We start from the raw sequence: 22701 nt of genomic DNA, 5'->3' as shown, positions 1-22701 counted from the left end.
ATATATTTAGCAAAAAGCTAAATAACCACTAAAATAAAAGAAGAAGATCTTAAATGCCATCAGACCAGAACAAATTTATGCCCCCAAGGCAAATAACAGTCTGGAGAAATATGTACGAATATGAGTACGAATTCAATTGCTAACGGCATTTGTAAGTAGCTGCAATTAAATGCGGCTAATTTCAATTAAGTAGTCTACTTAAATCGCAGTCCGCAGTCCAAAGTCTCTTCAGACTTACAATAAGTGTAAAATAATAAAAAATTAAGCAATGCGCGCACTTTAAAAGGTTGTTCACATTTTCAAGTGAACGTCTCGCTCTGTTGATTCCCTTCGACTTTACGCCGACGAGTGGAAATCCATGAGTCTGTCATTCGGTCTGTTAGTTTGTCATTTAGTTAAATTGTCGCCATATTTGATGACACTCGCTAAATATGTATAACACAAAGCGGCGTGAAATGCGTAATTTCAACTGCAGCATGACTTTTATAATAATACATTTTATATTGTATTTTTTTTTCGCTTCTTATTTATATTTTTCCGCAAAAGTGAAATTCGCTTTTGAGCTACGCTTTCTTTGCCCACGTTTGTCACTTTTCTGGCTTCCTCTCTTGGGGCAACAACAACAGCAGCAACAGCAACAATAACAATTGTGGCGAGTTTGTCTTTAAGGTTATATTATGCTTGTTTCTTTTTTCTTACCCCTCATACACTCATTAAGCTCATTAATGTCCACGTAATAGCCAAGAAAATTAGTTTCTACTTTAATAGAGTATATGTTTTTTCTATAAAGCGCGACAGAAACTTGTAAAAAAACTAACATACTTAAAGCTGGAAAATATTGATTGATTTTAATATCGTCACGAGTTTTCTATATCAGGGCTGCCACAGATACCGAAAGCAACCGAAAATCTTCCAAAAATATATAAAGAATTGGGAGATTTTCGGTTGGTTTTATTATCTGTATAAGTTAATTTTTAAATTTGCTACAAAATAGTTTGCTTAATTTTTCTCCACAGCATTGTCTTTTTTACATAGTATTGGATATTTGCATTTAACAATCAAAAAGTGTAAAGCCAAATATATTAAGCCATATATGGTCATAAAACTGGCACCCAAAAAGAGACCTATGGCACCGCCAAATGACATGATCAGTTGATCCGTGCTGAAGACAACTCTTCGTTTCATACCCATTTTGGGCAACTCCACATATATTTGAATGATACGTTCGTACCCCTCGCCTTTGTAGTCATCCCCTCCCTTTGCGGTAAATAGAAATAGTGGCGAAAATTATAAAATAATTTGTCAATAAATTCACACTCACCGCACTTTGTCCGAGATCTTCGGTAACGATAAAACTATTCTCCTTACATAGAGGCAGACAATCACAGGGTTTTTCCAGCCACTTTTTACGCTGGAGACACAACATTCCTTGGATATTACAAATCGGAGTTTTGGGTCCAGCGGCATAGAAGTATGGCTTGCATTTGCACATACGTAATGCCCATTTAATGCGACATTCCATGCGACACAGGCTGGGATAATAGACCTGCAATTGTATATTATTTATTATCGATTTGATATCGATTCTCTTGTCACTAACGTTAAAGTACTGCAAATCCGATTCCCTTGTGTAGCGACACTTGCGATAGGCAATTGGAACATGTCTCACATCATCATCAGCTGATATTGTATTTAATTTCACCCTTATCGAATAGAAGATCTTAGAAGCCGTATTAACTGTTATTGTACGTCGATCCTGAGGCAGCATCATTTCGTTTACATCATGTATGAACTAAGGCATAGATTGTTGTAATTAAATTTTAAAAAATTAAATAAATTTTAGACTAATGGTATTACCAATTGTACAATAGTAAAGCTATGAGATGGCTTCACTTGAATCTGAGTGGGAGTAAAAAAACTGCCATTTTTCACAGGAACCACTTTGCTATCGACCCTGTATAAAGAAATTGTTTTAGCATACAGTTCGTATACGTAATTTTAATAATACAAACAGTTTGCCAAAGGGATTGCCATATCGTGTTAGCCTTGAGTTCGTCTGGCATAATCCCATTTCAGTGAGATTCGGTACAAAGAGTCGCTCTTCATCGTCGGACCCGTTAGGATAGACGTCTCTGTGCAGATGTAGCAAAAGTTTCACAAAGTCCACATCGGCCAGGGTAGTATCATTTTCGTAGGGCAACATTATCTCCATGTTGTTGTACTGCAAGTTAGTTAGTGTAACTAGAAATTTTCGATAATAGTTGCCTTTGTCGGTATCCAAGCTAGAATTTATCTGCCAGGTTCTGGCCAGCATAAAAATTGGTTAATAATAAATGGTATATATTTATTTTGTACTCACTCATAAATCAAATCGTCTGCATTATCCAGTTTAGGAAACATTGTGCACAGTGTAAATCCCGGTAAAGAGAAATTGCGAAGCATATAAATATATTCATACTCGTAAACAAGGGGACTATTGCGATATCGTTCCCATTGTGAGTAGCAACTGCTGATCGCATAATAAGTGGCTGCCACAATTGTTGCCACCCAGAATAAACGCTCTGTCCAATGCACATCCTTGCGAGCTAGATACGGCATTCCATGTATCGACGATTCCTTGCAAAATTCTGACCACCAATCGTGCTCATCAGGTACAAATGCTTCTGCCCGTGAACTGGACTTCTTTTTCTCTTCAATGTGCTGCGTCATGGTGAACTACAGAGCCTGGCATGTGGCATACTGCTTTTTATACGAAATCTAGTCGAGTCCTGTAAACGATGCGCCATGAATAATTGCTTGACGAGGTGATTCAAAGGCGGAGTTCTCTCTAATGGCATTCTGCTGTACAGCAATTTAGTTTTGACATGCATTTTAAATTAAGCTTCAAATCAAGCATACAACTTTATGTGAAATTCTTTTATACCTGGTAAAAAAAAAACAACTTGAGATTCATAAAATTGCATTTCGTCTATTAACAATAAACAACAAAACATGTGGTGAATATAAATTAATAAAAAACTGAATTAATATGATAATTTCCATGCAAATGCCTAAATTTGTTTAACACTCAATTCATTAGTTATTAATTAACCAATATAAGAAACCAGTTGAAATGCATTTAAATTGGAATTGGGCCACATTTGCTTTACAAGGCCCTCAAACTAACCGGTACATGGAATTTTGATAAGTAAAAATGTCTCAAGAAAAGCCCTAAAAAAATTAAACAACCTATAGTCAGGTGATAACCTTGATAGAACTCGGACGCGTTGCTTACAAGTGCCCGGCTAGCTCAGTCGGTAGAGCATGAGACTCTTAATCTCAGGGTCGTGGGTTCGAGCCCCACGTTGGGCGAAATTAAATTTTTTAGTTTTACTTTTTTTTATTATGTTATTTTAGTAAGATATTTAAAACATTTTTTTTTTTGCAGCAAACGCGTTTTCTGCCGACTAACAATTAATTTTAGAAATTAAATAGACGAAATATTCATTATATTGCTGTCTCCCCTGTTGCGTTATGTGGGCTGCGGGACTTAGTCCAATTTATACGTATTATATTTATAGTTAATAAGTTTTTATTTATAGCACTGAAGCTGAACACTGTGCTAAGCAACAACAACAACAACAACTTTTTGAACAATGACAACAGTTGGAATGACGCAATATGCTGTCATTTACCATTGGTATGACAACATCTCGTTTTTCTCGGATTGTTTGAAAATGGCTAAAAGCCACATTCAAGGCCAAAATGCTCGACTGGATGTGAAATGGCCCAGTGTTGTGTGTTGCATTTGTATTTGCCATATAAATGTATACTGAACTGTTATTGTTAACTGGCTCACTCTCGATAAAAACAGAGTGCCAGGAAGTGCACAGGATGTACGCAGGATGTGAGACATCAAAGCAACTAGAAACTGGCACAAGGCCATGTCACAGGATAAAAGCAGTTATAACAATAATATATGCACAGCAAAGTTACAGTTAAATCATTGAATTGATTATCTGAGAAATGGTTTAAAATATTGTAAACTGTATTTAATATATATTGAGTCTACAAGCTGAACTAAAACGTCATAAAATATATAGTTATATTATTTATAAAGTAAATATAAGACTAAGACTTACTTGCTTTTATTATTTTTGATATCTTGTATGCCTCCTACTAAATATAAAAACAATAATCCTCTTCAACCTCTTTTAACTGCAACACTTTGTGATCTCTTTTGTATCAAGTGCTTTCAGATTTCAGGTTTTGAAGATCTTTTGTTCGCTTAAGACGTTTAACACTTTGTAAATTAAAGTATGTAAATGAAATTTCACACAACAAAATGTCGGATCTTCTGCTTGCCACAGACAACGATCCTCCGCTTATGGTAATCTGAGGCATCATGCGAAAAGTGTTTCCTCTTCGGGCGCCACAAACAATGAGAACGGGGCATTGTTGCACTGGGGAGTAAACTGCGATGATGTCGACGTTGTCGTTATATTAATTACTTTGCATTATTGTTTAAACCAAAGTGCGGGCAATTGTTGTTGCTTTGAGTTGTTGTTGTTGTTGATGATGTTGCTGATGTGAGAAGACTGTCGTTTAGCTTGGCATTTTGACATGATGTGCATGTGAAATAGTGCTGTGATTGAATTGCGATTGAAGCTATATTCCGAGTATATGAGACTCGGTCTCGGTCTCCGAGGGGGTTCCACATCATTGCCACAACGTGAACAAGCTGCAATTAATTATAATGCATATGAAATTGTTGAGTTATGCAGATAAAATAAAAAAAACTCGGCTCGTGTGTGGGTTGTGTGTGGGAGTGTATGAGTGTGTGTATGAGTGTGTGTATGAGTGTGTGTATGTGGGTGTGTCGTGATCAACGTTGTTCTCGTTGTCTACAATTATGCATAAAGTGTCTGGACAAGATTGCCGGCATTTCTTATTAACCAAATCACCGCTCAATGTCAGATGAAAGTTCAACAATTAGAATGCACATCAGTCATACATTTTAATTGTAACACTCTGATTTTTATACCCTGAGCCCATTGAAAAGGGGCAAAATAGGGAATAATGTGCTTGTCAGAATGTATATATATTCTTTAACAGGATCAACAGCCGAGTCGATTGAGCCATGTCCGTCGGTCTGTCCGTCTGTCTGTCCGTCCGTCTGTCCGTCTGTTTGAACGTGTCGATCTCAGAAACTATAAAAGCTAGAGACTTCAAACTTGGTATGTAGATTTCTGGATACCATATGAGATATGAGATATTAAAACCAAACTGATAGAATATGCATTTAACTTGGTTTTTTCCATCCTGGCCGAAGTTCTTTCAAATCGGTCGACTATATCAAAAGCTGTCATAGAACCAATCGGTCAAAATCAACTTTTAGTATACAATTTTTTTTTTGTCTCTCGAAACATCTTAACCAAACTGTTAGAATATGTCTTTAAAAATGGGTTTTGTACATTCTAACCAAATATGGTTTAATTCGGTTCCATATGTCATATAGCTGCCATAGGAACAATTGGTCGAAAATCAACTTTCAGTACAGAGTACCTGGGCACAGGGTATCCTACTGTCGGACGTGCTCGACTGTAATCGCCCACTAGTTAAATGGTTTATCTTGTATTCGTGTTTTTTTTTTTTTTCTTTTTGGCTTGTCGATGATATCGTGAATTGTGTTAATTTGCAACACGTTGCAATGTAAACAACAAGATTGATTAGTGTCGTTACATTGTTGTGCCACCAATTAGCCAACTGAATAACATGTGTGGATTCACATATAAATATAACTTGACCAGAACTGCAACTTCAGTTTGGATTTTGATTAAAATGTGGCAAACATTATTGGCGATCACACTTTGCTGCTGTTGTATCCTGGGCAACGGTCAAAAGGCGGAAGATTACAAGATGATTATTGATGATCCGGAAATATTTATGCCCTGCAGGGAACCGCCTCCTGGCTCAGAAGATATCTTTGGTCTAATGAATGTTGATGAGTTAAAATTGACACTGGATGGAGATAATATTCATATTGAAGGCAATGCAACAACTGTCTGGGATATAGAACCGGGTGATCGCATTGCGGTAAATCATTTAACTGCTTGCAATAACTTTACATAACCTCTTCTCAATTTGGCTTAAGGCTACTGGCAGATTGATGCACTTTGACCGCGGCTCTTGGGAGCCCACCATTTTTAGCATTGCCGCAAACGATTTTTGCAATATCATGTATGATCCGGAGCAGTATTGGTACAAATATTGGACAAAACATGTGACAAACGTTGACAATGTCAAAGGCAATTGTCTTCACACTAAGGGCGTAAGTTTCATCACCAGATCATTAATAGAATCACGATTTACTTTTGATTCTGTTACTATTGCAGACCAAGTTGATACATGAACCGTTTGATCTCAATATGATAATTACCAATATGCGAGGCTCTTTCAATGGCAATTACAAGATCATTCTCACCATGGAGGCCTTCGATTCAAAGAATATTAAGCGACCCAAAAGCATTTGCTTTGAAATCAAAGGGGATCTTGAGAAAATCTAAATGCAGACAGTATGCATAATATAATAAGCTTTTAAAACAGTGCTGTTAAGTGCTAAAAAAGTAAAGTTGTAATGCTTTTAAAGTCAAATTGTCTTAAACTAAAAATTTATATTAATCATTATAGATGGAATTTTGAAAAAATTTAAAGACTGTGTCTGTTGTCCTTCCACTTGAATTGATGATTTTAAAGATTGTTTTCTTAAAATAAATCCCTTATTATTAAAGAAATCAAGTTATCCTTAGAGCTGAGTATTTATTGCATTTATAATCTTATAATTCAGTATTGGGCTACATATTAAAAAAAAATTTTGAATGCATTTCAAGTGGAACTATCTGAAATTCTTAAAATATTTTTTAGATGTCAGAAATTTTCTAATTTCACCAGCAGACTTTCTTAAATTAAGATATGTTTGGTATATCTACCATGGGTCAATTTCGCCGTAATATTTAGAGTAAACTGAAAAGCAAAAATACCAAATTTTTTAATTTTTTTTAAAGCCGTTTTTTCTATACTTTAGAAAGTATTATTTCTTAAAAACACTTTAGGGTGATTTTTTCTATAGTTGAGAAAAACATTTTCGATAAAAAGACATTTTTCTAAATATTATGGTGATTTTAAATCAAAGACGGATATCTAAAACGTGGGTTATATTTTTTTCTGAGTGTATATGAAACTCCAATCAATTGGCTTGGTCTTAATGACTTGGCTGTGGCTTGTGCCACGTTTAGCTTTACTCGTAGAATAATCTCGTATTGGATTTTGTGGCTGCGGCACGCGCTGATGTCAACAGTCATTCAACTGTCATACGAGTTGCCTTTGTTTGTTGTGCGAGTGTGTGTGTGTGTATGAGTGTTTTTTTTTAGTGGCCAAAGAGTTCTTCAAGCGTTTCGTTTTATGCATGTTGTGTGTGCCGCATGTTGCATGTTGCAAGCGCAGAGCCAAAGTCTTGCAAAGTTTTGGATTACATTACATGGTTTCACAGTGACTGCTACTAGTATTCCGTCAGCAATATTGCCATGCTGCCATGTGGCAATTTGTGCATTTGTAATCGGTTTTACATTATAATGAATAGACAGACTGGGAAATGCTAAATTGTAAATGGCATATGCAAATGCACAGCTGTCAGTTATTAAATTACTTGATGAATGGCATAAGATCGTGGTGGATATATTCTCAATAAACTTGAACGCACGACTGCCAATTGCTTGTGCTTTAATATCGATTTGGTATTTGAATTTATATTACTTTTTTTTGCTAACTCATTGCGCCTTTTTTGCTGACCAGCTGAACTAAAACTTTCGTTTCGTTTGGAACTGAATTGTGCAAAAAGAAGTTATTATTCATCATCATCATTATCATTATCATCGTCGTCATTACTGGCAACAGCAGTAGCTTTATCATAATCGCATTCAATCAAGGCGTTCAATCTTGCAACACTTTCATTTCAAGTTCCTTGATATTGTATGAACAATATATAATCTGTGTGCAACTTTCTAAACACAACAACACACAACACACAACAGCAACAGCACAAATCTGGCCAAAAAGGTGCAAATTAGCTGCGCACGATTTTGTCCAACAGGCAGGAAATTTATTGGCCCCCGGGCCAATAGCCTGGCCATAATATGGTGGACGTATGGAAAATCAATCGGTAGAACTTTGTTTTATGGCCGTTAGTCATAAAAACTGCCGCTCGTTTTGCATATTGTGCCAAAAAAAAAAAGTCTTAGTAATTTTTATTTTTTATTTTTATTTTTTTTTTCATTTAACCCAAAAAGTGCAATGTAGGACGAGGCGACGTGCAGCTGAACCCGTTTTTCCAGCCAGCTCCCAGTTTTGCATTTCAGCTCTGGCTTAAGAGATTCACAAGCACGGGAAGCGCAAAAATTATCAAACGACAACGAAAACAACAACAACGGCGACAGCAACTGCAACATGGGGCATGAAATTGTTGCATGAATGGCTGTGAAGCAGCTGAGAGGCTGTTGCAAGTTGCAAGTTGCCAGCGAGCAAAGTTTTCAACTCGTGTAGGATGTTTGTAGGCTATTGGAAAGATCAAGAGTTTATAATGCCAACAAAGTGTCTCTCTCTCTCTTTCTATACCTATTGCTTTGTGTATGTGTGTGTATCTGTGAGAACCTTTCCAGTTTTCGTTGCTGCCGCTGGCTGTGGCTCGTTGCCGCCTCTCGCTGCTGTTGTGTTTGGCATAAATTGTGGGTTTTTAGGTGTCTCGCACAGTTGCAGTTAAATAGAGATACACAGATACACATGCACACACAATAGATACAGATACATTTGGCCATTCAGCTGCCTACAGCCTGCAGTTAAACTGGAAAGTGTTTGCCGCTTGCACTCGTCACACATCTCATTTCACAATGATTGTGTTTGGCTTCCTTTTTTTTTATTTTTTTTTGGATATGACAGCTAATTTTTGGGCCACAATTTGTTGTGGCTTCAGTCTTAATGTGCTTAGAGCCTTAGAATAATGTTTTCAAGTACATATTTCGTTTTGATGGCCACACACAGCAGTTGGGCCTAAATTCCAAAAAATACTACCATTCATAAGTATCAAGTTGAACCATAACAAAATGGTTAACATGCGAGTTTAAGGCGCAACGCCAACGTTAAAGCCAACGCCATCAACCTGGTCATAATACTCGTAATGACAGCCTTGCGTGTGCTTTACTGTGTGTGTGTGTGCGAGTGTGTGTGTGTGTTGGTGTGCTGACCGTCGCGGCTGTTCGACTGGGGATCTGTAATACAAAAATTTCATTCATAAAATGCCGACAAGTCCAAGTCACGTCAACATAACGACCCAAAACCCACGCATCAAAATTCAACATCACAGCCAAATACGCTTATCAAGTTGTTGTTGTTTTTCTCGCTGCCACCAAATCGGGTTATTGAACAACAAATTTGTTGTATAAATATTGTTATAATTTTTCTTATTCTCAGTTTCTCAGTATTCTCTTTTCATGTATCGCCAAAAATTGCATGTGGGTTGACATTTATGCCACGCTTTGTCAATCATCCGGAAATCGTGTGATTTTTGAAATTATTTGATTTTTGTGTTTGGCTTAATATGCAGTTTTCTCAAATTATTTTAGCGTTTCGCCTTGGGCATTCAATTATTGCCTATATGTATGAATTAATTTATACATATATCTTTGTTCTATTTGTAAAGCCCACGCGATTCCCATGAGCTAACATTTTGCTTGCAACAATGTTCAGAATACAAGCTGTGACTGTCAGTAATTTAATGAACTCAGTAATATCACAAGAGGTACAGAAAAAAAGCACATAAGATACAGCTAAAATTGAATAGATACTCTAAATATGTCCGGTTAAGCTTATTTTGATATTTTTAAAGAAAAAAAGTAGAGGTAATAAATAATTTATTTTTTGCAGCAAACATTTAAATAATTTCAAGAATTATAATAATTTTATACTTACTAAATTTACTTCTATACTAGACACCTGGGAATACTCAATGCTTTCGTTAATTCCACATACACAATTCTATGCTTCACCTTTTGAGATAATATTACATAAATTAATGTCCAATCCGGTTGTCATTCTGATTGACGATTAACATACAATCGATTGCGGTAGGTCAAGTAATCAATCGGATTGTTCCCGTCCAACCATATGGTTGAGATTTCAGAATTGCAGAACAAAAGGAGCCTTAAATACGCGACATGTGCCAAATAAGGCGCAACAGACAGTTTGTCGGGGCCATTGACTGACACCACAGTCTGTTGCGTTGCCAAGATTTACCACAACTAACATATTCTCCATCTCCATCTCCATCCTCATCGTCGTCATTGTTGTTGTCATCGTGTTATGAATTATAAACCTTTTGCCGTCGTAAGTTGACATGTACCGGCTTTATTAACGTTTAGATGCCACTTTGGTGCCCATTACGTTAAAGTTGCGGTCAGGCCAACTAAACAAAAGTGCTTATACCCTGTAAGCAAGCGTTTAACGGGCATATAGATTGTGTATATTACTAACAATATTTTTAATATTAGCTGTATTTTAAAACAGCGAAAAAGTAGTTATAATACACATCAATATTAAGTTAGATTTTAAAAAGAATATAATCTGTTGTTACAAAATTTTGTAGAACTAAAAAAATAAAAAAAATAAAAAATAAAATAAATAAAGATAAGAATGAAATTTTTATGTGTGTAAAAAAAAAGCCAAAAAAGGGTATGCTTTAGTCACGTTGGTCTTGTGTTTTTTTGTCCCATTGTGGTTGCTGTTCTTTACTTTTGTTTTTGTGTTGTCGCAAAAGCGAAATAACCGAAATCGATTTCCGTTTATTTTTGTTGCACCTTTTTTCATGCCGCGGCTTCAATGCACCGCGTCACCTCTTTATGCAATGCCCTCTTCTCGCTCTCCTTCTCCATATACTTTACTCCTCCCCCTCTGCTGATGCCGCGAATTGTTGTTTGCAGTTTGGCATTTTTTTTTTTTACTTTTAAATGGATTTTGCCGATTGGCATTTGCACACAGTCTTTTATTGTATTCGTATTTTTGCGCTTGAATGCAAAACTCGAAATCGAAAGCGAATTCAAATTGCATTGTGGACCTTGCCAAAAAAAAAAAAAAACACAAAATAAAATAAAAAAGGGCTGAAAACAATCGATTCGAAGCAAATCGAAAGCAAAACCAAACCGAATCGCAGCGAATTGAATTTGAATTGAAACGAATCGATGCTGCTTCTTATTTTTTTTCTTCTCCACTTGATTGACCATTAAATTGTTGCATAGACATGAACTGTATTCATCATTATATTCCCGGCGCGATTTCAATGTCAATTTGCTTGAATTGAATTGAGTCTGGGCAGTAAAAGAAAATAAATATATAAAGTGTAATAACTTGGTCATAACGAGTTTATTATTTTGTTTGTATATTCACACGTAATGTGTAACTTGGCCCAAAACCTGTTTTCACTTTTATTGACCATTTGCGCTTCTTAACTTACGATTATTCTTAAATTATGTATAAATCTTTGCCCACTTTTTATGGTCTGCACAATTTGCTGCCGTTTGTCTTTTATGGCCTGACAATGAAACTAGAAAAAATTAAATAAAAAAAACCAAGTAACAAAAGCAACCACTTTTTAACTGGTTGCGTCTTAATCCTGCTGTGCTTTGTGGTTTTGACCATATTCTGAGCGTCAACATTTTGCCATTGTGAGAATCGGTGATCTGCTTTTGGCCACTATTGAAACTGCTTAGCTGGTCGATTGCTGGTCATTGGCCCATCAATCGAACTCTCCTCAATCACTTTCATTCTGTTTGTTGATTGCAAAAAAAAATACAGGGTAAAAAAACTTAATTAGACACACCACAGGAACAGCTTCACAGCAGACCTCTTGGGGTGTTAATTGCAGTCACCTTATAAACCAACAGACCATATGTCTGTATCTATAAGTCTGGAAAGAAATTGGTTCGTTTAACTATTTCAATTTCGATTTAAATTAAAACTTTGCACTGTTTGTTGTCTGTGATATCATCATGAAGTGCAGCCAATTGAATTGATCAACTTTATTGAATTAAATTATTATGTATATATGGTTTTTGCTCTTTTTATCAGAATTAATGAAATGCACAGACAACAAAAGTCACCACTTAATGAGATTCAATTCAATACATATGTATATGAATGAAAAACTTTCTCTCTTTTCTACATTAATATATTCTTTATTTAATCCTCGTTGAAAATTCGCTTGTATTCAGCATGTCCAATAACTTTTAATAAGTTCATGCTGTAGATATCTTATTTTCCTTCATTTTTTTTTACTAAAAAGTTTCGACAAGAAAATGCGAGGAAAATGCAAAGAAAACACGAAGGCTAATTGGCAAAAACCAAACAAGTTACAAAGTATGCAAAGCTTTTAGGTCTGATAACATTTTCAGCGTGCTGAAAGAATAAACATAATTTTTAAAGTCCTTAATTTGAGTATAAATTTATCATAATAAGTAAGCTATCTTTTATATAACTACTGTAGTTATTCAACTGCTTGCTGAGCCTAAGCAAATGTTGCTCTTTTGGTATCAATATTGGCTTTTACCAAATCAATACTCTTTATCGTTTCATTTGCCTTTTTTGATTGCCAATTTCTTGTCCTTTTTCTTGTCCTGCTCGACATATTGCAAACCTTTTCTCTTTTTATTTCTATTTACGATTGTGCAACACGTACGCACAATTTGTCAAGGCTTTTATGTCTTTTTGTGTGCGTGTATGTGTGTTGACTTTTATTTCATTTAGATATTTTTAGCAGGCCCAATTTCAAAGACATTTGCCTTTGATCAGCTGTTTATTGCATAGCTTGGGGTACTATTGATTGTTATACCCTGGCAAAAAATAGAGTGAATAAGAAAGTTTTCTGTACCCGATTTTCAAGCGGAATGTCATTTTGATTATGATTTGGCCTCTTAATTTATTCTGTATTTAAATTTTTATCATCTAGAAAATTTGATATTTTTTCGATTCTAAGCCATCTATCATCCAATTTTCCATACCTACCCCTTAACATTTTTTCAAAAACTTTGATCTCTCATAACTTCATCAAAAATTAACCGATTTTCAAGCGGAACGTAATTTTCATCATGATTTGGCCTCTAAATTCATTCTGTATTTAAATTTTTATCATCTAGAAAATTTGATATTTTTCGATTCTAAGCCATCTATCATCTAATTTTCCATACATACCCCTTGACATTTTTTCAAAAACTTTGATCTCTCATAACTTCATCAAAAATTAACCGATTTACAAGCTGAATGTCATTTTGATTATGATTTAGTCTCTTAATTAATTCTACATTTAAATTTGAAACATCTAAAAAATTTGATATTTTTTCGATCGTAAGCCATCCATAATCCAATTTTCCATACCTACCCCTTGACATTTTTTCAAAAACTTTGATCTCTCATAACTTCATCAAAAATTAACGGATTTTCAAGCGGAATGTCATTTTGATCATGATTTGGCCTATAAAATGATTCTGCATTCAAATTTATATCATCTAGAAAATTTGATATTTTTTCGATTCTAAGCCATCTATCATCCAATTTTCCATACATACCCCTTGACATTTTTTCAAAAACTTTGATCTCTCATAACTTCATCAAAAATTCACCGATTTTCAAGCGGAATGTCATTTTCATCATGATTTGGCCTCTTAATTCATTCTGCATTTAAATTTTTATCATCTAGAAAATTTGATATTTTTTCGATTTTAAGCCATCTATCATCCAATTTTCCATACCTACCCCTTAACATTTTTTCAAAAACTTTGATCTCTCATAACTTCATCAAAAATTAACCGATTTTCAAGCGGAACGTAATTTTCATCATGATTTGGCCTCTAAATTCATTCTGTATTTAAATTTTTATCATCTAGAAAATTTGATATTTTTTCGATTCTAAGCCATCTATCATCTAATTTTCCATACATACCCCTTGACATTTTTTCAAAAACTTTGATCTCTCATAACTTCATCAAAAATTAACCGATTTACAAGCTGAATGTCATTTTGATTATGATTTAGTCTCTTAATTAATTCTACATTTAAATTTGAAACATCTAAAAAATTTGATATTTTTCGATCGTAAGCCATCCATAATCCAATTTTCCATACCTACCCCTTGACATTTTTTCAAAAACTTTGATCTCTCATAACTTCATCAAAAATTAACGGATTTTCAAGCGGAATGTCATTTTGATCATGATTTGGCCTATAAAATGATTCTGCATTCAAATTTATATCATCTAGAAAATTTGATATTTTTTCGATTCTAAGCCATCTATCATCCAATTTTCCATACATACCCCTTGACATTTTTTCAAAAACTTTGATCTCTCATAACTTCATCAAAAATTCACCGATTTTCAAGCGGAATGTCATTTTCATCATGATTTGGCCTCTTAATTCATTCTGCATTTAAATTTTTATCATCTAGAAAATTTGATATTTTTTCGATTTTAAGCCTATCATCCAATTTTCCATACCTACCCCTTGACATTATTTCAAAAACTTTGATCTCTCATAACTTCATAAAAAATTAACCGATTTTCAAGCGGAATGTCATTTTGATCATGATTTGGCCTCCAAATTGATTCTGCATTCAAATTTATATCATCTAGAAAATTTGATATTTTTTCGATTCTAAGCCATCTATCATCCAATTTTCCATACCTACCCCTTAACATTTTTTCAAAAACTTTGATCTCTCATAACTTCATCAAAAATTAACCGATTTTCAAGCGGAACGTAATTTTCATCATGATTTGGCCTCTAAATTCATTCTGTATTTAAATTTTTATCATCTAGAAAATTTGATATTTTTCGATTCTAAGCCATCTATCATCTAATTTTCCATACATACCCTTGACATTTTTTCAAAACTTTGATCTCTCATAACTTCATCAAAATTAACTGATTTACAAGCGGAATGTCATTTTGATTATGATTTAGTCTCTTAATTAATTCTACATTTAAATTTGAAACATCTAAAAAATTTGATATTTTTTCGATCGTAAGCCATCCATAATCCAATTTTCCATACCTACCCCTTGACATTTTTTCAAAAACTTTGATCTCTCATAACTTCATCAAAAATTAACGGATTTTCAAGCGGAATGTCATTTTGATCATGATTTGGCCTATAAAATGATTCTGCATTCAAATTTATATCATCTAGAAAATTTGATATTTTTCGATTCTAAGCCATCTATCATCCAATTTTCCATACATACCCTTGACATTTTTTCAAAAACTTTGATCTCTCATAACTTCATCAAAAATTCACCGATTTTCAAGCGGAATGTCATTTTCATCATGATTTGGCCTCTTAATTCATTCTGCATTTAAATTTTTATCATCTAGAAAATTTGATATTTTTTCGATTTTAAGCCTATCATCCAATTTTCCATACCTACCCCTTGACATTATTTCAAAAACTTTGATCTCTCATAACTTCATAAAAAATTAACCGATTTTCAAGCGGAATGTCATTTTGATCATGATTTGGCCTCCAAATTGATTCTGCATTCAAATTTATATCATCTAGAAAATTTGATATTTTTTCGATTCTAAGCCATCTATCATCCAATTTTCCATACATTTTTTCCTTGACATTTTTTCAAAAACTTTGATCTCTCATAACTTCATCAAAAATTCACCGATTTTCAAGCGGAATGTCATTTTCATCATGATTTGGCCTCTTAATTCATTCTGCATTTAAATTTTTATCATCTAGAGAATTTGATATTTTTCGATTCTAAGCCTATCATCCATTTTTTCCATACCTACCCCTTGACATTATTTCAAAAACTTTGATCTCTCATAACTTCATAAAAAATTAACCGATTTTCAAGCGGAATGTCATTTTGATCATGATTTGGCCTCCAAATTGATTCTGTATTTAAATTTTTATCATCTAGAAAATTTGATATTTTTTCGATTCTAAGCCATCTATCATCTAATTTTCCATACCTACCCCTTGACATTTTTTCAAAAACTTTGATCTCTCATAACTTCATCAAAAATTCACCGATTTTCAAGCGGAATGTCATTTTCATCATGATTTGGCCTCTTAATTCATTCTGCATTTAAATTTTTATCATCTAGAAAATTTGATATTTTTCGATTTTAAGCCTATCATCCAATTTTCCATACCTACCTTGACATTATTTCAAAACTTTGATCTCTCATAACTTCATAAAAAATTAACTGATTTTCAAGCGGAATGTCATTTTGATCATGATTTGGCCTCCAAATTGATTCTGCATTCAAATTTATATCATCTAGAAAATTTGATATTTTTCGATTCTAAGCCATCTATCATCCAATTTTCCATACATTTTTTCCTTGACATTTTTTCAAAAACTTTGATCTCTCATAACTTCATCAAAAATTCACCGATTTTCAAGCGGAATGTCATTTTCATCATGATTTGGCCTCTTAATTCATTCTGCATTTAAATTTTTATCATCTAGAAAATTTGATATTTTTTCGATTCTAAGCCTATCATCCATTTTTTCCATACCTACCCCTTGACATTATTTCAAAAACTTTGATCTCTCATAACTTCATAAAAAATTAACCGATTTTCAAGCGGAATGTCATTTTGATCATGATTTGGCCTCCAAATTGATTCTGTATTTAAATTTTTATCATCTAGAAAATTTGATATTTTTTCGATTCTAAGCCATCTATCATCTAATTTTCCATACCTATTAACTTTGATCTCTCATAATTTCATCAAAATTAACCGATTAACGGATTTTCAAGCGGAATTGATCATTTTGATCATGAAAATTTGATATTTTTCGATTCTAAGCTCTATCATCCAATTTTCCATACCTACCCATTGACATTTTTTCATTTGATCTCTCATAACTTTTTAACGGATTTTCATGTCATTTTGATCATTTTGGCCTCTAAATTCATTCGGTATTAAAATTTTAATCATGGTTTGGCATCTAAATTTATTCTGCATTCAAATAATTTATTAGATTCGTTCAAAAAATTTTATTCTTCTGGATCTAGATTTTTCCATTTAAAAACTTTTTTGACAACAGGGTATCTTGAAGTCGCTTAGTGAAAGTGTGCTTATTTATCTCCGCAGAGGACACAACACGAAATATTTAATTGGCTATCATTGTGCTCATTGTTGCTGTTGTCATGTTACATCTACTATTTCCGAGGCAACAATAATTTAGCAAGAAATAAAATTAGAATCATTTGATGCAATAAATAAATGTCAACTAGTTTTATTTAAATATATTTAATGCTCTTATTGATAAGACAGATTTTAATACAAATTGTTAATGGCATATTTTCTTTTCTTTATTTTTTAGAACACCTCACCGCTGTGGGAGGACTTTGTGACAAAGGCGAGTAAGCTGCACACATGTCTGCGGTAAGTTAATTATCGAGTTGCAACATTTGCAATTGCAACAGAAGAATTCTCAAATAAGCAAAAGGGGCATAAACAAAAATCTCATTATTTGATTATATTACGGCCGAAAGTATCTCAAAATTGTTTAATGCCTTTCATTTCCTTCACAGTCTATGATTATTTTTGGCTCGTCTTTTTGGCCATTTGCCGGCGAGACCTGTATGTTAATGTGTGTGTGTTTGTGTGTTTCTATCTTTGTTTTCTTCTTTCATTTTTCGCGTTTTTGTTTATGCTTTTGCTTTGTTTTATAGTTTTTGCTGTTGTTGTTTTATGCTCAGACTTGGCCCCAATTTGTGACGCCAGCGGCAATGTCTGGCATATGCGATGCGATACAATATACATTATACATACCTAAGTAATGTATATATGCGTTGCATTAATCATGGGCTAAAGTTTGTTGTCTTTTTGCCAGCGAGAAAGAAAGAAATTCTGCGCCAAGTGTTTGCCTAATGCGCTTGACACACATACGCAACGTTGGCCGCGCTACTCGACATACAGTTCAGCCTCGGAGCAAATATAGTACCAGTTCCAATCCCAGTTGGAGTCCCAGTCACAACTCCAGACCAGCATCTTCATCTTTCATCATCATAACTTGGGTGCAGTAATGTTTTTTGACTGTCTCTCTGTCCGTCTGACTCTGCCAATTTCAATTGAAATGTCGCCCACGGCCAATAAAGTTTGTTGCAAAAGTTTACGAGTATTCGATTTTGTTGCTGATGCTTTTGTGGCTGTAGTATAATCAATGGCAACTATCTACTATCTACTATATAATCTGTTTTTCTGTGTTTGCTTTTCTATATTTACAGCGCTGCCATTCAGGCAATTGCCGCCTATTTGGATGCCTTCCAGAAGATTGCCGATGCGGCCACCAATTCCAGAGGTAAGTTCAAAAGTCGTAAACATCAAAAAAAAAAAAAACAACAACAACTGACCGTCTCACGTAATTGCCAACAATTTGTTTGCTCCCCATATCTCCGTCTCTCTCTATCTATCTCTCGATTTTGTCTATATACATTAGATAGATTTGTACAACCATCTATTATTTATGCGTTTGCTCAAGAGGCGACGTCAACGTCGGTCATCGATCTGATTTTACAACATTTCACGCCTGTTCAGTTGAGTTGAATTCTCAGTTCTCTGTTCTATTCGATGGCTACTCACGCATTTCGGCTTTTGCTATTTATATATATTTATTTATTGAACGCCTCTCACGCTCACTTCTGATTATGCAATGTTGCTCACCTGGGCGGGAATCGACAAACGACAATCGACAATCGGGAATGGAAACGGGAACGGGAAACGACAACGCCAATGTCTGTGGGCAGTTTTGGCATGGAACCAGAGACAGCTAAATAGAGATCAAAGACCACAGACACAACATGTATTTAAATAAGTAGTATATATTTAGACGATTGCCTTAAGTTGACATTTCACAGAGGTTCTCCATCAGTTAGTTACAGTTAGCTGCTTAAATGCATTTGAAGATGGCTAGAATAAGCTTCAATTCAGAGACAACAACCAAAATTACACAATCAACTGACCCACTTAATGGTGATTATAGCTTAAGCAATCTGTAGATGCGGGTCAAGTGGATAGAAGATGTCAGATAGTGTAGTTTACTTTTGATTGAAACCTTTCAAAGAAACTATTTGTATTGATTTGATGTTAAAATTTGAGTAGCTATATCAGTTGTACTTATAGATGATAAACCTCTTGTCGAGAAATTCATAATTAATATTACTATCTATTTAATATCAAAATATTATATTTCTTACACTCTGTGTCTCCCACTCCAAATCTATAACGAATAATAAATAAAACTAAAACGTACAGATAAAGTTCAGATTTTATAGATAATATAAGAATATTCTCAAAGAATAAAGAACTATATAACCAGTTAACAGGTAATTTTATAATGACTGGTTGATTCTCAGCAATAAATTAATAAATAGTTTCTATTTTTTGAGAGCTTAATAATTTAAATTGATAACTTAAATAAATTAAAATTTTCATCTAGAAGTCATATGTATAAAAACTTTTACCCTAAATTTTCACTATGAACATAAATAGTAAATCTAATGAATATTACCGAAATACACTACCTTGTTTAATAGATATTTGCTTTTAATTTTTACTAAAGCAATTAAAAAAAGTCTTTTTTAATATTTTATAATGAATATTTGTTTACGTTTGTTCTTGTTTTTTCTTACACATAAATTTCCATATACAACGTTTTGAAATATTTTTATTTAACTGCAATTCGCATTGCGTTTCATTATTTATCTATTATCTTTGGTCTGTTTCATGTGCTGCTTTCCTCATTTGAATTTATTGATCCAGTTGCAACTTTAGCACTTTCCCTGCGGCAATAACTGCATACAGGGACTGACAAACAGACAGACAGACAGACAGACAGTCAGGCAGGCAGGGAGAGTCATAGGCACACAGAAAGAATCCTCATAAGCCCATCTACCAAGCTACCTGGCCATGTAATATGTCTGTTTTGGCCCGTTTGAGCCGACCCTCGACACACGTTGGCAATTGTGTGCCAAAAACTGTACTTTGCACTTACTAAATGGTTTCATTAGTTTTAGTGGTTACTTGGCTTAGTGTGTATGCAGAGTAGGCTATCGGGTTGTGTCTCAACATAGTCAGGACAAGTTGGCAGGACAAGTGTCAATTGTCCTTAATGGGACCAATGGCCACACGGCCTTCGGTCTACCAAGAGGGCTAAAACTCAGTGGTTGATGGTGGTTGAATAGCCAACAAATATTGGTATATTTTATTCAATTAACTTGGACTTGAGGGTGGTGTCCATAGAGTGCTTTAAATGGGATTTGCTTTAGTATCACATTATGGAGTACTTGATTTTTTGGGTGAACAGAAAAAGTCGAAATCAATTGAATAATGGCATTCGTTCAGCAGTATCAGACTTAATTTAATTTGGGGCGGCAAAAGGCAAGAATACAAGTATGAAGTCCATAGAGTAGATTCCGGCTATAAGATACCCATTACTCAGATTAATTGTAGCTGTGTTTCCATATGTCTTTTTCACACTGTTGCATAAATTGCAACAAATTCAAACCACCCTTGTGCTCTACGAGTAACGGGTATGAAATTAGAGAGGAGGATGAGGAGCAGCTTGCATAGATTATTAACCATGTGCTCCTGTCACTTGGTTGATAGGCAGGCGCCCGAAGCTTAGCAGTAGCTGGCATAATGGGCACACACGAGACCGGTTGTTGACCGACTTCAAAGCCAAATTCCGTGTGGCATGCAACGAGGCGACGCCAAATTGAAGCGACGTCAGCCAGACATTGTGGCGTGTCCATAGACACGACAACTACAATAACTAGCATTTCCGTTGATGCAGCAGCCACAGCAACAGCAACAACAACAACAGCAGCAACATCATCATGTAATTCAATTTGCTTTGATTTCGCAGGTGCATCCAAGGAAATTGGCACCGCCTTGACCCGCGTCTGTCTGCGCCACAAGGCGGTCGAGACGCGTCTGAAGACCTTCACAAGCGCCATTATGGATTGCCTGGTACAGCCGCTGCAGGACAAGATCGAGGACTGGAAACGCACCGTGGCGACCATCGATAAGGATCATGCCAAAGAGTATAAACGCTGTCGCAGTGAGCTCAAGAAACGCTCCAGCGATACGCTTCGTCTGCAGAAGAAGGCGCGCAAGGGACAAACGGACAACAGTCTGCAGTCCCTGATGGATTCCCATATGCAGGATGTGACACTGCGCCGCGCTGAGCTCGAGGATGTGGAGAAGAAGTCACTGCGTGCTGCGATGGTCGAGGAACGATTGCGCTACTGCAGCTTTGTCCACATGTTGCAGCCGGTGGTGCATGAGGAGTGCGAGGTGATGTCTGAGCTGGGACACTTGCAGGTTAGTCTTAAATGAATCTCACATCTTACAAAAGAAATCTACTAACGCTCCTTCTTTCTCTTGCTGTTCTGCAGGAAGCTATGCAATCCATTGCTCTGGTCACCAAGGAACCCAGCGTATTGCCGCAGGCTTCGGAGGAGCTCATACATGATGCCAAGGCTAGCATTAATCTCTATCCAGAATCGCCAGGCGGTGGCTCTGGTTCACAGGGCGGCGGTTGCTCCAATTCCTTGGGATCTCGCAAGAGTTCCGTCTGCTCCATTAGCAGCATGAACAGCAGCGGTTCCAGCAACTCGCCGGGTCATCATCATTATCAACGCTCGCTCTCGCAGGTTTGTGTTGTTGGTCAACTACTGCAGAGGCGTTGACTGACAACACTATGCAACAAAACTTTGCATTTAATGTACTATGATTCAGTTGAAAAATGTTTAAAAAAGATCAAGCATGTTTAAATTGACATACAATTTAGACTCGTAAAAGTCTCTAAATCCCATGTATAACTTAACTATATTTGTAGAACTTTATATAGTCATACATTTATCAAAAAATAATGGGTTTTTAAATGGAGTGGCATTTTTTTGGCCTCTAAATTCATTTTACATTCAAGTTTTATTAATTACACTTCAAAAATTTTTCAATAATTGATCATTTTAAATTTGTATACTATCCTTAGCAAATCTCAACAGATTTTTAAACAGAATATCTTTTAATTCACGACTTTTATTAATTGTCAAGTTTTTTAGTTGTCAAATTTTGATTTTTGACTTTCAGATCGGCCAATCAACTGATAATCTTAGAAAATCTAACATTGTATACAACCAAATATCTTGCAAACAAAGTAATTACATATTTATTAAAGTAAACTCAATAAGAATTCTATACTCAAATCGAATCATAATGCATTTCCACAAATTTGCAAGCGTCTGTGTTGCATAGTGTAAAATGACTTAATGTTTATGTATTATTGTTGTCATTATTTGTGTGTCGCCTATCCATTTAATTTTGGGGCTTTCATCAAAACGTTCTTTTGTCTTTTGTGTTCTTTTATTTGTTTTTAGTTTGTAACGCCTGCAATTCGCTTGAAACCTGGTGAATCCAGTGATAGTGGCTTTTGCTCATCGCCAGCGCTAACAACACAGGTTTTCATTTAATTATCTAATTTATTTTTACATTAATTTTGACTGCTGAACTCTTATATATATTATTCTAATTACATTTGTGTGTGTCCAAGTAAACATTTATTGTTTTATAATATTTTCTAATTGTGTGCTTTA

General features: G+C 34.9%; 1 protein-coding gene and 1 non-coding gene across 8 annotated transcripts in view; both read left to right on the top strand.

Moving 5' to 3' along the window:
* The window catches only part of LOC117782854 (myb-like protein I), a 51561-nt gene that overhangs the window by 16964 nt on the left and 11896 nt on the right, over positions 1–22701 (top strand). For 3 of the 7 annotated variants that reach the window (XM_034619917.1, XM_034619915.1, XM_034619913.1), the window contains exons 3-7: positions 17424–17485; positions 18331–18404; positions 20970–21420; positions 21495–21759; positions 22486–22566. In XM_034619917.1, coding sequence (XP_034475808.1) covers positions 17424–17485; positions 18331–18404; positions 20970–21420; positions 21495–21759; positions 22486–22566 — 933 coding nt within the window. Of the gene's footprint in view, positions 1–17423; positions 17486–18330; positions 18405–20969; positions 21428–21494; positions 21760–22485; positions 22567–22701 lie in introns of all 7 variants that reach the window. The other 4 variants (XM_034619916.1, XM_034619918.1, XM_034619912.1 and 1 more) reach the window with 2 other exon arrangements.
* Positions 3279–3351, top strand: Trnak-cuu. Its single transcript has one exon. It is a non-coding gene; the product is annotated as a tRNA-Lys (tRNA).

This window comes from Drosophila innubila (assembly GCF_004354385.1).
Source record: "Drosophila innubila isolate TH190305 chromosome 2R unlocalized genomic scaffold, UK_Dinn_1.0 1_C_2R, whole genome shotgun sequence".
Classification (NCBI taxonomy): domain Eukaryota; kingdom Metazoa; phylum Arthropoda; class Insecta; order Diptera; family Drosophilidae; genus Drosophila; species Drosophila innubila.
Note: the sequence above shows the minus strand (reverse complement) of the source record. Positions and strands in the feature narration are given on the sequence as shown.